We start from the raw sequence: 17771 nt of genomic DNA, 5'->3' as shown, positions 1-17771 counted from the left end.
TGACTTGAAATACTTAAGAAATATTTGTGAAGGGTAAAAGATCATGTGTAAGGAGAAAAGGGTTGAACCTTGAACTAACACCATCAGAACTGGTTGGTACAAGTTTGGATCATTATTTATATCTAGACAGCTGCAGCACATAGTAGGTAGTGCTTACTGCATAAGTTCTCAGTGGTGGGGAAAGACATTGCTGACAGAAATCAACCTGAAAGCAGAAAAGCATTGGTATAAATAACATTTCATTATGATTGTCTAGACCTGGTAGCTATTGTTTATAAATGTTCTCTATACTGAAAATAAAATGCACCTTTTTTCCCCCCAGGCTGTTGAAGAAGCTTTTGTCCCAGTTATTAAACTTTGTTTTGATGGAATAGAGGTAAAGATCCTATTTTAATTTGTTTTGGTAGAATGTGGTTAAAACAAAGTTTTTAAGATCTTAGTAAGTTATTATTCAGTAATAGCAATGCTGTTAAAGTGACTCTCCCAAGTTCATACCTAAGATTTTGTCAACAGTCTTCAGTTGTGTAATTTGAAGTGGAGATTTAAGACTGAAATAAGTTTTTCTTGATGGACTTAAAGGTGTGTGCAGAATATCTCCCTGTTCTTTCTTTATTTTCTTTTTGGCTCTGCTGCCCACTTGTACTGATTAGTTTACTGACCTGTAGAGTACCAGAATAGGCATTATTTAGGCTTAGCATGCAATAAATTTATATTTCTAAATAATGTGGCTTCAGAAGTTTTTTTTTCAATGCTAATGATTAACTGTCCAAATGAAAGATTTGCTTCATTATCCTACATTATAGAAAGTTGTGGTCTTTAAGTAGTTGTCAAAAGTTTGCTGCTGAAGGTATTCCTTTTGTCCTGATCTCTTGACATATCTGTAAAGACGTGGCCTGAACAATGGTTTTGGTGGCTGTAGCCTGATGGATCAGCTGTCTTGGAGTACTGAACTTGCTAATTTGATTTTTACTAAGGAAACAGGAATGGTGATTTCAAAAGATACTCGGTTTATTCTTGTCAGACTGTTACACAGTCAAACTGTCATCTCTTGGTGACAAGAAAAAAAAACATACAACCTGTTTATACACACAGTTAATGAGACTTGTAGTTGGATGATCTCAACCAGTAACTGGTGGGTACAAGGTTAGTTTACAGAGGGGAAAGAATTCCCATGCTGGTCTTCTGGCAAATGGTATGGTGTAGTATTGTACACAAGATTGGCAATTTCTTGTCTCCCAGTCTGGGAATTTGTATCTGTTAGCCATTTTATACTGTCTATATGCAGCTGGGTATGAAGGAACATTTTTCTGGATAATCTGTTTGCTGTTTACATAGCTTAGGTATTCATTCTAGATGTTGAAACTTGCCATAGCTGTCCTCTGGTCAGTTTGGTTTTTGTACATGGGGGTTTTTTCCCTCTAGCCATTCAAGCTGGAGTTGTCTCTCCTTTTTAAAAAAAGAAATTTGAAATGCAAGACCAAATAGGGGGGAAAAAACCCGACTCTTTCCTCTAAAAGAAGTAATATCTTGTTCCAATTTAGTAATTCATGATGGGCTTTGATGGACTTCAGTTTATTACTGAGACTTAACTCATGTTGCTGACAGTGCATGAGAGTACTTTTTCTTACAGCATAAGTACACTCTTTGTATATACCAGTGCTGTTGGGCATGTTTGATTATTTGTGGTTGTGCCCAGCTATGTCAGTATCAAAAGATTTTAATTTCATTTTCCTTTTGCTAACCCAGGCAAAACATGCCAGAGGGTATAACTGAAGAAAAGGACTTTAGCTTTCTGGTGATCCTGTTATTAAAACTTTAAAAAAATTCTGAAAATAAGTTTTTACGTGCCAGTTTTATGTTCTTGTTTAAAATAAACAACTTTCTTAATTTTATTTCCTGTACTTTGTATTTGATTGCTACTACCTGTCCCCCAGTTACATAAGACACACTGTTCATTTCTTTATTTGAAAATAAATGTCAATGAGCTTTGACTCTTTTAGAGGTGCTAGACCTTCTAGAGATCAGAGCAGAATTTCAAGCTGAAGTTAATTTTGAACTTGTTTTACACTGAGAAGTAGTACTTTTGACTCAAGTAGGAACTTCTGTGTGTAATACAGATTGTTGATAAGATCAGCTATTAAGGACTTCTAAATACAAAATGCACTGAATAGTTTGGAAATACTTCCCTGTAGAGAAGGGCTTCATAGTTTAAAATAGATGGATGCAAAGTTTTAAGTACCTCCAAAAAGTCTTTAAGGTGTCTTCAGCTTCACTTTATCTGAAATAATTTTAATGTAACTAAACCAGTTTAGTTCTTGATGCAGTAGTACTCAGTGTTTCATTGCCTTGTAGGTCAAGTGATAGCACTTTGGTTAAAAGCCTCATTTGGTGAAGTGCCTTTGTTGCCTTGCAGACAGTCTACTGATAGGCACTTGATATTCTCATCAAGTGATGGAAAGGCAAACTGACTTCTGCACTTTGCAGTGTCCTTGTGTGCAGGGCAGTGTAAAATAAATCAGTCCTGAATAGTGTTTTAGGTGTTCTTGGTCTAGAAAAACCTTTGTTTAAGTATTGCAGAAGTAATAGCAAAAAATTGGACGTAGTTTCAAAATGTATATACTTGCTAAGCATTTTGCTGAATTTTCAAAACTTTTCTGTAATCAGGTATGTAGACTATTCATAGATAGTGGTCTTATATAGAATCAAATAGTTACACATGTGCTTTACAGGGGATGGGAAAGGTATCCTACTCTTTCTTATTACCATGGTAATTTTCATGGACTCATAGAATATGTTAGGTTGGAAGGAACCTGTCAGGATCATTGAAGTCCAACTGCTGGCCCTATGTAGGACATCCCAGGAGTCACCCCCTGAGCCTGAGAGGGTTTTCCAAATGCTTCTTGAACTCTGTCAGGCTTGGGGCTGTGGTCACTGACCTGGGGAGCCTGTTCAAGCTCCCAACCAACCTCTGGGTGAAAAAGCTTTCCCTGATATGTAATCTAAGCCTCCTCTGGCTCAGCTGTATGCTGTTTCCTTGAGTCCTGTAAGTGGTTATGAGAGTGAAGAGATCTGCACCTGCCCCTTTGTCATGTTCAACATCCTCATGAGGGGATGCACTGAGACTCCCCTCAGTCTTCTCTAGAGTCCTTCTCTAGAATATTTGAGAATATTTCAGCTAAAACCAGGATTTATGTTTTCATGGCGTGTTCTGATTTTGGTAGGATTTTGTATTCTGGACCTAGAAGTGATGCTTGTTCTCAAGTGATTTTGTTTACACTGGCAGTCAGCATAATTTTTGTGTGTGTGCTGGTTGTATATTAATCGAAATAGGTATTTTATCCTCTTGGAAAAGGAGTTGTAAGATTAGATTAAGGATCTGAAAGTGTTTCTTTAAGTGTCTGTGAAAGATGTTAGTTTGTATTTTTTAAAGAGATTCTTTGTACTAGCAAGATTACTATTAGTAAACTTGATGAAAATGACTTTGAAAACTATTCTTTCTTCTCTAGGATTCTCTAATGTCTTGCCTCTTTTTTTGTTCTTAAGATTGATATTTTGTTTGCAAGATTAGCACTGCAAACTATTCCTGAGGACTTAGATCTACGAGACGACAGCCTTCTTAAAAATTTAGACATTAGATGCATACGAAGTCTTAATGGTATGTATGTACTGATTTGTCTATCAGCTTGTCTAATCTTTAAATAACTATCCTAGGTTCTTTGATACAGTAGTTGTGGATTTGACTGAAAATGCAGCAACTTCGTAGCTGGAAATAAAGGTCTTGCCAGTTTTGTATACTTTTCTGGAGGGAAGGATTGTTGCTTTTTGGCCAGACTGTGTTTATGATTTTTTTCTCTTGTTTGGTTGATATATGGTTCTAGAAATTAATGGGACTTGCAAGACTTTTGTGTGAAGCATTACCTATTTTAATAAATAAGGATGTGTGCTTATTTTTTTAGCTTGTGTTTGCACAAACTTACATTAAATTGGTTCAGTGATAAATTGGCAATATCAAAATGTTGTCAGTTTGAGATCAGTTCATTGTGTAACCCTTAATTCTCTACAATACCTTCATTTAAAAAATGTTTATTTATGTACAGGGTGGTAGTGGTTTCAGCCTGGCCACAGCTTGAGGAAGAAGAGGAGCATGTTTGCATGAGGAGCTCTGATTGTTGTTACAAACTAAAAACTTCATAATTTGACATCATCACATCCACTTAGCTGTTTTGTGAAATTTGCATCTTGTGCAATCTCTAGAATTTGTAGTTGCCTCTTACTTTAAAAGTAGTCTTAGATAATACTATTTTCTTCCAATGGCTCTCTGCAGCTACTTAGTAACAATGAAGTCCTACTTATTCTGTATTATAAGCCCCCTAAAATTAAGCAGTTAATATTGCCATCTATAATGTAACAGTCTTAAAATATGCCATAAAACTAGTAGTAGAGCTAGTATGTTTAAAAACTATTATTTTTAGCCTGGTCTTTAAAATTCAAAACTTTGACCTATGGCTGGCAGGTTTTCTGTAGGTTCATGAGGACTTACACCATGAAGACTTATGCATGCACATTCCATGATGCACTTCATCTGTTCATATAACAGCAGAACTTGTTTGTTCTTCAGCAGCTTATATAGTTCATTAATAGCAGAAAAATCAAGTAGCAGTCCAAATGTGTAGTTATGCACTCATGAATTGGCTACCTGAGTGTTGCCATAAAACACTAAAAGTGAAAAGAGACACATGAAAATATGTGAAGCTTTCTAATCCAAAACAAAATTAATCAGAATAGGAAGCGAGTTTCCAGCAAGCTTGTCTAAAAAGTTTGGTAGTGTTGACAGTGGGGGAGGATAAGCAAGCAAAAAACTTTGGAAACAGCAACTGTAATTAATTCTTTTTTCTTTTGCAGGTTGCCGGGTAACCGATGAAATTCTGCATCTAGTACCAAACATTGACAACTTCAGGTTAACACTGAGAGCTATCAAATTGTGGGCAAAACGTAAGCAGTTATATTCCAAAATTTGTCAAGTCTTCACTACCTCTTCTGGTTACTGACATGTTTCTCCTTTTGTCTTTCTCTTCTCGATCCACAGGCCACAACATCTATTCCAATATACTAGGTTTCCTTGGCGGTGTGTCCTGGGCTATGCTAGTAGCAAGAACTTGCCAGCTTTATCCAAATGCAATAGCATCAACTCTTGTACATAAATTTTTCTTGGTATTTTCTAAATGGTATGTTTTTTTTGGTTTTTTTTTTTTTGGTTTGTTTTTAATTTAGATTAAACTAAAATAAAATTGTTTGTAGACACTAAATTTTAGTCCTGTTTTTATGGTACCATTTTCAGCTGTTACCAAATTAAGTTTAGAAGCATTGTTTCTGCCACCAGAAATTGTCAGATTAGTTTTTCAGTAAATCATCCAACATATCTCATTTTTAAAGCATCCAAACCAAAGCCACCCAATTCTTAATTAAAATTTTCTCATGTAGTTTTTGTAATTCAACCATACTCTTCAGATAAAATATTTTTATAGTACAAAATAATAGCATATACCCCAAAATTTGAAGTCTTTTAACATTCAGGTACTGGGATATTGGATAAAGGAGGTATGCCAGTATCTGATTTAGGCGCATAGCTTAAATGCACTTTAAGAGAACCAATGGCAAAAATGTGGGTTTTTAATCTTTTACCACTGTAAAGTGGTAGGTGTTTCAGAATTACATGCCATTTCATACCCTTGAGCTAGTTAGCTCAGAAACATGGTTTGAATAGCTGATGGGAACATTCCAAGTAAATTTAGAACAAATGGGATGAAAGTGAACTTTGCAGATTACAGATGAGTACTGTTTTTCTTGAAAGTCCATATTTGCATATCTGTATTCTTCATGAGACACTGACAGACGTTAAGAATCACCAAGATGTTGCTTTCCTCCAAGTATAGTGTCTTCTTAATGTGAAGATAATTTGCACACTTTCACTGTCGTGTATTCATAGGCTTTATAGCCTCCTTGAGGTATGTAGTAATATTTTGCCACACCAAGGTAATAGAAGGGAATTGGTTGCAATCTCTGTTTAATGTGTTTCTTGGAATTCTCTTCTGTTTGTACATGTATAGCATAGGAGCATAATGTACAAATTCCAAGAGATTAACTGACTTCTGCTCTTTATAGGAAGATAATTTTTATTCATGGGGTAAGATGAGTTGAAGAACAAGTGTTACTTTTTAGTGTTTAATTAAAAAAGTTTCTTTCTCTCTTGATTGTAATATTCTTTTAATACATATGGTTTGTAATAATGCTGTATGCCTGTAACTGTGCTGGCTGTTCTGTAGTTTGTCCATGAAACAGCTGGCTTGAAGATGGACTCAATGTCAGTCTTCACAGAGGAATTTATCGTTGATTAGTATATTTCAGGAAGAATATAGAGGAGTTTTAATTAGTTATCTAAACCAGTGGTTATAAACCTTCAGGACTACAGAAAATGCCTTGTTTAGATGCCCTGGAGAAGCTAATTGCAGTTGTGTTGTAGTTCAGCAATACACCTTATTTAAACAGCCCCAGTTAGACAAGCCTAGTTGAGAGGAAATGGTGCTTTATTTTGAGAGAAGATTTAAGATGGATCACATTCAAAAGTGTTGTTTGTGTATCATACATGGTTGTATCCAGTAGTCTTATTCAGTGCTACAATCTTTTTGAACAGGGAATGGCCAAATCCAGTGCTATTGAAACAGCCAGAAGAATGCAATCTTAATTTGCCTGTATGGGACCCAAGGGTTAGTGTGTTATTTTTTCCCCTCTAAGTCACACTGTACAATAAATTCGGTTGCTTAAAAAATTCTAGGTGAACTTCATTGTGGGTTTATTGAACTTAATGTTGTGGTGTTATATCTTCATAAGTAACCTCTAATTCTCCTGAGTATAGAACAAAGTTACCCTAAGTTTCTGAATTGGCTGCTTGAAGCACACTTGCTAATCAATGTACTTTTTCTCCCAGTTTTTGCTATAAGTGATCTTAATAAAAATTCAGCATAAATAGTTATATGTCCTAAAGTGATGCATTTTTGGAAAATATCTAATCTTAAAATAGTTTGCTTATTACTTCAAGTCTGTTACTTTTGTAAGTATCTTGAATTCAGTGCAAGTTACACCAAGATAGGCTTGGTTCCATTTAGTTGTGGTAAAGTATCTTTTCATCTTGCACCAAAGAAGATAATAACTTGAAGTCTTTTTAGTAGTTTTGTGTATTGTTTATAATGCTTGATCTCCATCTTTGTAGCGCTTATATTAAAGATATTGGACATATTTGTCCTTCAGGCTGTCAATGAAACAAACAGCTTGCAGCAGATGCATGGCTCCCATTGTGAGCTTTCAGTAGGACATAATATGAGCGTGCTCAATGCTGTTTTGTTGATCATAGTATTCAACTAATCTTTATTTTGGGGAATAGTGTAAGCATCAGAGGTTGAGTTGTATTCCCTTCTGTACTTCAAATCTTTTTTTTCTGATTGACAAAAGTTCACATTTAAATATGTGAAGTGATTGAAAACATGTTCTTGAGTCTGTTATTCCTGAAACAGGAAGTTGGAGGTCAGTGTGTGATGGGAACTGTTGTAGTAACTAATCAAAGTGGGCTAAGGTAATGGCAGGGGTTTATCTTTCATTTACCTTCTACAAGATTGTTACCCTAATAATATTTTAATGTACTTTGGTGTGTATGTTGTGTCCTTTCTTTTTTTGTTACCCTGTCTGCTGTTAAATAAAAGTACGTTAATGCAAGTGATGCTTCTGTCAGATTCCATAGAGCCTCTTTTCTTAAAATGGCTCTTAATTTTCAGTAGTGTTACAGAAATAAAGTGTAAAATATCTTTCACAATGTCCGAAGACAGTCATTCTGCAGAAGGTGGTCATGTGGTGATGAGGTGTCCTTGGTTTCATGTGATCACAAACTAATTCCTATTGAAGAGGGAAATTGTTCTGTTTGGTTGGCATTTCTGGATTTGAAAATGCCTGCAACTTGATGTGCTGACAGGTTACAGCCCTCCCACATCACTGTTGTTCAGAAAGATGTCCTTTGTGAAAGCATTTTTCTTGTTTTCTAAACTTTCTCTGTACTCTTGCTCTGCAAACGAAGGTCTCTTAGAACTTAAGACTTGGTTGTAGTAAAGGGAGAAATCCAAATTTGTTAACTGATGTGTATGCTTGAAGAAAACTGATTGGCTGTTGTTATATGTAGGTAAACCCCAGTGATAGGTACCATCTTATGCCTATAATTACACCAGCATACCCACAGCAGAACTCTACGTACAATGTGTCCGTTTCCACACGGATGGTCATGGTTGAGGAATTTAAACAAGGTAAGTATTATCTTATGCTCTCTATATAGATGTTCTCAGATGGATTTAAAATAGTTTTATTGTGGGTATGCTTTGAAAGGGGGAGGTGGGTGGATGTTAAAAAGCTTATTGCGAGACTGTTTTGAGGGAGGTTGAACTTGGCCTGTTAAACTTAACAGTGCAAACTTAGTGGATCCTTCTGTAGGCCTGTCTTTCACTCTTAGAAACTGAGGGTAATGAAAGAGGGTGGCTTGTGCTTTGAAAATAAGAACTAATTGTATAATAATTTTAGTGGCTTAGATTGTTACATGAAGGATTAGCAATAGTTCCACGTGATGCCTGTTTCTAGGCCTAGTGTAAGTCACTAGACTCTCTTGAAGATGAGTCCTGGATTTATCCAAGTAATGAATAATTATAGCAGATAAGGGAAGATGTTATCAAAGCAAGAAGTAGATTTGATGCAGGGAGCAACTACAGCTAGCTTTCTCAGAGCAGTTTCTTAATGACTCACTCTTTCTTTGCCTTGTAAAATGCCTTGCACAAGGGGTGATTTAAGGAAAATACTATAAGGGAAAGATCTGTTGTCTTTGAACTGAGTAGTTAGTGTGGCATATGCAAAAAACCAAAATGAAGCTGTTACACCACAGAGCAAAAATATGTGAAATAATCAGATCAATTAATATACATTTCTAAACAGATTGAGGTTTTTAATAATATGGTTTGTTTAACTAATGACCAATGAAAGTATGACTGAATTATAAATCTTGTTGATAAATTGCTGTGAATTTGAAGGGAGGAAGTAATTCTTAGTAGATTTTACTTAGTTAATAAACTGTCTTTACTCTGGATACTAAACTGTATTTTTAAAAAAAAGTTTAAATTTTTTTTTTTTATAATTTAGGTCTTGCTATCACAGATGAAATTTTGCTGAGTAAGGCAGAGTGGTCCAAACTTTTTGAAGCTCCCAACTTCTTTCAGAAGTACAAGTATGTATTTTATGGCATGGCAGAATATTTAAAGTTTATCAGTTGAACTACCTCATAATGCTCTGTAGCACAGGATCATAAATATACATACATTAGATGTCCAAAAAGTGTTTTGTTAGGATTATTTTATAATGTGGGAGAGGGAATACACTACTGTCCTTTCTCTTGGAAAGGATATAATCTCCTCAGGTACATTTTGTGTCCTAAACCTGTATTTGAGAAACCAGGTAGTCCCTGAGCAGATACTTAGAATGTCACCAGTTAACTCTAGAATTGGTATGCCACCTACCAGTAACGTTGAAGAAGTGTCATCTGGTGGTTTGACTGATAGAAATATTCTTTAGTCCTGTCAGTAAGCATTCTATCAATGGGCCTTTCCAAGAAAAAAGATGTTAACTTATTCTGAAGGTCAGTACTTAAGATGAATAAGTACTCAAAACTTGTGTTTTCTTCTGTCAATATAGTCAGCAGTTTACTCTGATAATAAAAGGTATTTTTGCAATTGTGTTGACTAACTGCCAGTTGTACTAGTTATTAATAGATTTTTTTCATTAAAGTTTAAGGCTCTTGGATCTTATATTAACTCACCTAGCTTTTCTAATTTTGTAATGTCTCTGAGGGAAATATTGAAATTCACACTTCACACTTTTAGGGTTTCTAGTAATACACTTGTGGGGCAGAAGTTTGTTAAATGTATACGGACTTGCTGAAAGCTGTATTTTTATAATAAATATGGATTATTAAAATATGGACTACATCTTCTTTGCCCTCAGTTTGAAATTGGAGACCCATTTTTCTTGAATCAAGATCAAATATATTTACACTTGTTTGTGTTGAGTGGTTGGTTGGTTTTGTACTAATCTAAACAAGATTGAAATATACAGTTCCCCCATTAAAAGAGACTGATGACCTTCATAATGTGTCTGTGTTTTGTTTCTATACCTTTTGCATGATAAAAGCTTTAAAACATTTGGATGGCTTTTATGTTGTTCCTTGGAGCTTAAGATTTAAAACATTTTAAAAACACTGTTAAATTATATTATTTTTGAAGTAAAAATGGTCTGCAGACAAATCAGTTTCTGTTCAAGAGGTTGTTCATAAGTTCCCCAGTACATTTTCTTCATTTCTTTCAAAAGTAGAAAAAAAATAGGAAGTGTTTATTGTCATTTGAAATAATCTCCATTTTAATACAGGTTTTTATGTGTATCAGCTTAAGCCATTTTACCAGGTGTTGCAATAAAATCTTCTCTTGCTCAACAATATATATCCAGGTTTTCTGTTTTGCACAAGATATCTTTGCTCTATTTTTTTTTTAAGTATGGCATGGTATTATGGAGTCTGCTTTAATTTAAATTACCCAGGATTTTCTCTGCTTTCCCTTAGATAAATTTTATGATTTTGGTTAGTAGTCTTTACAAAGTAAATAATTGTATGCAGTCTATGTCTGTATCCAGTAAAGTCACATCTCTTGGTCAGTTCTCCATCTAAAAGATATTTGGAATTTTTTTTTCCCTCTTCACACTCTTCTCCTGTTTAAATTGTAGATGCCTTGTCATGTTCTGCTGAAATTCATAGCAGTGTGTAATGCTCTGCCAGATAAGAGACCATCTGATCTTTGCTCTGAGACAAACATTTCTTTTAATCTCTGAAAGAATAACTTCAGTAATCTGTCACTCTCAATGGCAATTAGTTGCTGAATATCTGTTCTTCATAAACACTTTTGACTTGCTGTTTGTGTTTAAAATAAACCAAGGAAATCTGTAGGCTACTTTAGTAGGAGCAGATTAGAAATCAGGAAAGCAGAAATCTGCTTTTAGTTACTTATTCTTTTCTTTTTAAATGTCAGCAATTACTTGGAGTTAGGGAATTGCAACATGTAGTGTCTGCCCTTCACGTAGATTTAAATTTTTAGAAGGGAAAGGCAACAACGAAGAACGTGTAGATAGGGTGTTTTATAGGAAAATGACAAAAATTTCAAATGGATATGAGTTTGAAGTGTTGCATGAGAGTGAAATCCTTATAGCTTAAGACCAAGAGAGCAGGATTTTGAGAGAAGTAGCACTCATGTAAAGAGCTCTAGCATATTCTTTCTATGTTGTTAAGAGAATTCTGCTAAATAAGAATATAAATATACCTTTTAAAAAGGTCACCTAAATTCTTGGCTTCATAGGACTGTAAAGTACTGAATAAAAGTGTAATTCCCAGACAAGTAATAAAGAAAAATTGAAATTGCATGTTCAGGTGTTCTCAGTTGGTATTTTTTGTTTTTTGGGTTTTTTTTTTTTTTTTTTCCTCCAGAAAGTAATATGACTCTAATTTGGGCTATTTTTTAGAAAGGTGTATTAATGATGTATTATAATTGTATACTATCTACATCAGATTATTTTTATGAAACTAATTATGAATGGAAGACAGTGAGGAAACATCCCAGCCCCCAAACAAACAAAACCCCAGACTGATACATTTCAGAATAATACCCAGAATCTAAAAGACACCATTGAGAGGCAGAAGCTTAAGCTAAGACCGTTTTTTCTTTAAAATGAAGTGATAGACACTTCTGAATTACACATATGCTTTGTGATAAAACTATGAATGAGGCACTGATCAAGAAAACCTTCTCTTAGCAAAATTTAGTAGTGAGACCTTGGACTCTTAAAACTAAGGGTATCTTCATTTTTAATACAACTTATTTAATTGTATTGAAAATGGTAGTAGGAAATTTCTAGAAAATAATTCCCTCTCAGCACTAACAGCTGGTAGGTGAGAAGAAATTGGGTCTTTTTCAGCAAACACTACCTGAAGAAAAATAGTTAGCAGTCACTTATTTTTTTCATAACTAAGGCTTAGGGTTTTTTTCTCAGTATTTACCAGCTAGCTGAGGCTTTTAGACATAGCCAAATTACTTTCTTTTTATGTCGTTCTTCAGAAGTTTGTTTCACAGGGATGCTTTTAGTAAGTAACTGGGAAACCGATTTCTTCAAATATTTGCAGGTTTGAATTGTCTTTTTCTATTCAGATGTGGTTAAAAATATCAAAAAGCTTAAACATTGTCATGTCTACTTAATGAAACATTCTGCAGGTGTGCGATGTGTGTGGTGTAGGAATCTTTCTGAAAGTGTAGTGTTCCTTAGAATAAGCCAACATTAGTAATTATACAGAATTCCAGGTCTCTTATTATCTTTTTCCATGTGAAAATTTTCCTGTGAAGCAGTTAATACTGCCAAAATGCAAAATGAAAAGGTTATTTTATCTCTGTGTTGTTCAGAGCAGGGAAGATGTTTCTCCAAATTTCTCCCTTGCAGTTCCCTTGTTTCATTGACATCCCCTGACTGAAATCAGAGGATTGTACTATGTAGCAGGATTTTGGCTCTTGCCACCTTAAAATAAGTAGAGAAACAAGTAGCTGCTAATTTGATCTGTTGATTTGGATTTGCTGTTGTGACTTGAAGGCCTGTGGTACCAGAGAACTCTGTAGCATCGTTTTCCAGCGCCATTGACCTTGCTTTCCTCTCCATGAGCTATATGCTAGGGACTGGTCTCTTGTGTTACTTCTGTTTAAATCTTGGTTGAAAGTACCTAAATATGCCATATCTGTATAGAGTAGTGCAGCACTGGATGACTTAGGATGTTAAAAACTTCCCAGCTGAGCTTCTGAAAAACCTTCCTGTAAGCATGTGAGATTGCCTCAGTGCCCTTATTAGGAACTCAAGCTAAAAGTTATCTTTACCCATTCTGCTGTCCTTGAATTTCTTTGTTTAAAATACTGTTCTTGTTTTGTGTACTGTCTCTTTGAAATCTGCTTACAGTGGTTATACACTGAATATCCTGGAAAATAATTCTGAGTTTAAGAATTATCATCAGAGGAAGCATTCCTTATGAAATTTCAGATAAGTGCCTTCATAGAATTCCAAAATGCAGATAGAAATTTTTAAACCACATTTCAAAGTGTTACTTTGGATTTTTAGCAAATGCATTTGTGCTAATCACTCTTCTCATTCAGAAATAATGTTGCAACTAGGACAGCAGACATGTAAAGGTAGTTGTCACCAATTTTTCTCTTGATTTGTTATAGTTTAATCTCTGATCTCATCAGGTGTTAAAATATTTCAACTAGTGCTACATTCCTAACCTCTTATTTAAGGCATTACAGTGGAATTGCAAATGGCCCTAAACTCCAAAATATTTTGAAGTCTGTTAGTCATACACGTGTGACATAGCCCCTTTTCCTACCTAACAATGCTTAATTTCATGTAAGGTATATACTTAAGTGAATAATCTGTATTTTACAATGTAGAGTTTACTGCAAAGTTTTAATATTAAGGTTTGAATGTCTAGTTTTAGAAATATCTATAGAATAGCATATTGTCTTTATCTCCAAAGGCATTATATTGTACTCCTAGCAAGTGCACCGACAGAAAAGCAGCGACTAGAATGGTGAGTAATCCTTGAGATTTAAACAAAAAAAACCACCCAACCTCCCCCCAAAAGCAAAAGCAGAACCTCCCCCAGTCAACCTTGGACAAGGGAGTATCTAGTGTATCAGGTGTCATCTTAATGAATGAAAGTGGAGCGTCAGTGTTTCAAAATTAAATGCATGAAGACTGTAGAGTTCCGAAAAAAAAACCCAGTAAAAATAAAAAACTGGGGAGTGAAGGCTGTTGCTTGAATTTTTCCTTAACAGGAGTCTCAGATTTACTTTACAAATGCTTTGTGCACTTTTTTTAATAAGCAGTGTGAGGAGGTATGTTTTCAGTCACGTGAAATGGTGTTTCTCAAAACAAAAATTACCCTTTCCCATGTTTCTGCTCTTTTATTAGTGAAATTCTAAGATTGGCAAGTATTGAGAATTTCTTTACCTCTAAAATTCGTGATCTGAAGCCAAAAGAATATTGGATAAATATGTGGTTGTCCTTTCTAACTGCCTTTTACTCGATGTGTAATGTCTTGTATTTAATTCCATTTGTGAAATCAGGCCGCAGAGAGAGCTGCAGGGCATTCTTAAGCTTCCCTTGTCAGCTTTTGTAATGCCTTAACTGAAATTATTGATCTGAATTAATCTGACGTGCACTAATTCATTAGTGGTCTCAAGTATTACTATAAGGAGAATGTTGAGGATTTTATCCTGATATGTGATGTTGGATACTTCTATTATTTCCTGTTAATGAGATCTTGCTAATAAATGACATTTATACAGGGTGGGCTTGGTGGAATCAAAAATCCGTATTCTAGTTGGAAACCTGGAGAAGAACGAATTCATTACACTGGCTCATGTGAATCCACAGTCATTCCCAGCACCCAAGGAGAATCCTGACAAGTAAGCAAAACTATTTTCTTCATTTAGTAGGGAGAAACTAACTTAACTAAAACACAATTTCATTAATAAATAAACGGACATTTTAATAGAATCTTACAAGGATTAATTTTTAATGACAGCACCTAAAGGCAAACAAATGATGCTCAGCTCTTCTTAAGTAATATTTAGAATAGGTGTTATTTAAATTAGGTACTCTTTAATTGTGTATAAGAATGTCTCTAAATCAGAAAATAAGGGGAAAATATTTTTGTTAATAACTGTATTGATTGCATAATTTCACGCCAACCTGTATAAGTTACTACTACTTAGTTGATGCTGTTTTAATTGTGAGGAAGCACTGAGAATCTGGGAGAACATCAGGCACTGTACAAGAGAGCTCTTGAGTAACTGAGTTCATTTAATGTTATAAAATTTAGCAATTGGGATGAAGATCATTGAAATCATAATGGCTGTGGTTAGAATTTGTCAGGTTGTGGAAACAGGAGATAGTATTAAGTGCTTCAGATCGTTGAGGATTTTAAATGTTGTTTGACTCCTTCCTCCTCCACTCAAAACAGCAGTTGCAGGTGTGTGGGGGAGGAAAATTCTTTTAAGACTTTTTTTCAAGATAGCATTGTAATTAATTTGCTTGGAATCATATTTTTATGTGAAGTGTGAGAGTGGGGGAGGAATTTGTCTTTACTGGGATATGTGAAAAGCCTTGTTACTCTTTCACAGGGCCTTTTCCACACAAACTGCTTCAAGTACAGTATAGGGCTGCTTTTTTTTTAAGAGGTTATATAATTGTTACACGTGTTCCTAGTAAAACTGGATGAAAGCAGGCAGCACCTCCTCAGCACCAGTTTAATGAGTGGATATAGCTACAACTGCCTGCATAATCAGAGGCTCCAATTAGCTCTTATTTCAGAGGACTTGATTCAGGGAATACCTCCAGCAAAGGTTATCTTTACCGGATATACAAAGGACATTCATTCTTTCACCATCCCATGTAAAGGGGAGCTGTCAAAGGGAGGGTTTTAACTGAAACCTGCAGTTTGTGGTCAGTTACAGCTGAGAGATTTGAGCATTGAAGACCCGTTTAAGTTGCAAAATGGAAGTTGCTTTATTGGGTAATAGATTCTAATTACTTTCAGTGCCTTTATAGTTGCTATGTCTAGTTGAGATCTGGTTATTCTCATGCTAGGAGCTACATGAGAGGATCTATATGGGAACACAGTTGAATGGAGTAATCTACTGATGATATAAGTTCATTTGCTGGGGGTAGATGTGAAGTGTTTAATGACTTATTTGTGAGTGAAAAAGAAATATTGTTACACAACTTGAGTTTTGCCTTTCTATGTCCAGTTAACTATTGATACTAGAGCTAGAAAGTACAACTGTTGTCTATTGCAGCAAATAACTTATTTAGCTGTTTAATTCTGTCAGTATTACATGACTGTTTTTTATAAATTTTTCCAGGGAGGAATACCGTACAATGTGGGTGATTGGGTTGGTGTTTAAGAAAACTGAAAACTCAGAAAATTTAAGTGTTGATCTTACCTACGACATTCAGTCTTTTACAGACACAGGTGAGTTTTGCTTTCTAGGTGTTCTGATATTAATAAACTTTTTGAAGTTACTGACTGTGCTCAAAATCGAGTCTTTATTCATAATGCTCGTAGCAATAGTAGAATTGTATCTACACAGAGGGTTTCAGCTGAGGAGTTGAAGGTTTTATTTCATGAAACACACTTTCAATGAGTTTAAATGTTCCTAAGTCAAGTTAGGATTTAGACTAATCACTTTCAGTTTGTTCTCATTTAAAAGTGATAAAAATTATACATACATCTTGCAGATCTCACTAAAAGTGTGGTACACTATTTTGTAATCTTTATTAAACAGATGAATTAGTTATCATACACAAGCTAGCAAGCTTAACCTCAAAAATTTTGAGCATAGTTTAAATATTTTTGTTGCTTGGTGAAACTAAATTTATCAGTGGAATAACAAAAATGTCTTTTATTCCATGGTGTTTCATACTAGATAATTGATTCAGTAATCTTTACTTTCATGTCTGACACTCAGGGGAAGAGAGCTTTTTGACTTCCTGATGTTCACATTTTAATTCACTAAAATAACTTAGTACACTTAGGAAATTTTGTAAGCAAAGAATTGGTAGCAGCTGGGGAGTGTGACACCAGAGTGTCAGGAACAGTAGCTTTGACATATTTAGCTAATAAATTTACAGGTTGGGGGTTTTTTGTGGTTTTTATTGTTTAACAAGCAACAGTTGAGGCTCAAATATTCTGTGTTTACAGAGCTAAAGGAGTAGGTTCAAGTGTTACCTTGTGCAGCCATGGTCTCTGAATTTCTAAGACCCAGTGTGAGGAAGCGAGGGAATTGAACACCTTCGTCCCCCTTCCACCTCACACCTGTGATTGCAATAAATATGTAGGCATATTTATAAATCATACCAAGATTTCAACGTTGTTTTTTGTCATATATAGCTGCAGAGGGGCATATCTTTCTTGAGAGTTGAAATATTTATTGTAATTATTAGTGATGAAGGTGAATAATAGCAACTATAGGAACATCATTCTAATTTCTGAGAACGTAGAAAAGATAATCCCTTGGCTCCTGCTTTGAAGGAGTGAAGGAATTGAGAAGTTAGTTTCTCAGGTCTTTCATTGCTTGTAAACGGATATTTCGGTAATATACTGCTGTGAGATTTTTAGTATGAAAAGACTAAAACTTGCATTTAGGATTTTTGATGTGATTTATTTGCACTATATTCCTGAAGTTTGTCTAAATAGATGCACTTATAAGTGGTGTAGCATTTCATCAAGATCCTTACAAACTGTGATGCAGAGGGTTTGTGAATATGCTTCCAGAAGTAACAGTCTAGTAAACAATTTATGTTTGTGTGTTGTGGGTTTTTAGATCCTAAGATTTTATCAGAAGTAACTAACTATTTTCCAGGATGGAATTAAAGAATAGCTTGTTTTTTAGTGGGAGCAAGGGGAGGAAGAGAGACATGAAGAGTGATCCAGGTTTTTGTTGTATGGAAACTTTGATAAGACCTAATGTCAGGAATATGGAATGCTTTAACAATGTCTGGTTCCATTGAGCATGCCTATACCTTAGCTGTTACCACTGTAGTTTTTTACA

General features: G+C 34.9%; 1 protein-coding gene across 4 annotated transcripts in view; it reads left to right on the top strand.

The window, feature by feature from the left end:
* Positions 1-17771, top strand: part of PAPOLA (poly(A) polymerase alpha) — a 44108-nt gene that overhangs the window by 13572 nt on the left and 12765 nt on the right. For all 4 annotated transcript variants that reach the window (XM_074542388.1, XM_074542386.1, XM_074542387.1 and 1 more), the window contains exons 6-15: positions 323-376; positions 3544-3655; positions 4903-4992; positions 5087-5225; positions 6692-6764; positions 8225-8345; positions 9226-9310; positions 13691-13744; positions 14505-14624; positions 16083-16192. In XM_074542388.1, the coding sequence (XP_074398489.1) occupies positions 323-376; positions 3544-3655; positions 4903-4992; positions 5087-5225; positions 6692-6764; positions 8225-8345; positions 9226-9310; positions 13691-13744; positions 14505-14624; positions 16083-16192 (958 nt within the window). The remainder of the gene's footprint in view (positions 1-322; positions 377-3543; positions 3656-4902; positions 4993-5086; positions 5226-6691; positions 6765-8224; positions 8346-9225; positions 9311-13690; positions 13745-14504; positions 14625-16082; positions 16193-17771) is intronic.

This window comes from Zonotrichia albicollis, chromosome 6 (assembly GCF_047830755.1).
Source record: "Zonotrichia albicollis isolate bZonAlb1 chromosome 6, bZonAlb1.hap1, whole genome shotgun sequence".
Lineage (NCBI taxonomy): Eukaryota > Metazoa > Chordata > Aves > Passeriformes > Passerellidae > Zonotrichia > Zonotrichia albicollis.
Note: the sequence above shows the minus strand (reverse complement) of the source record. Positions and strands in the feature narration are given on the sequence as shown.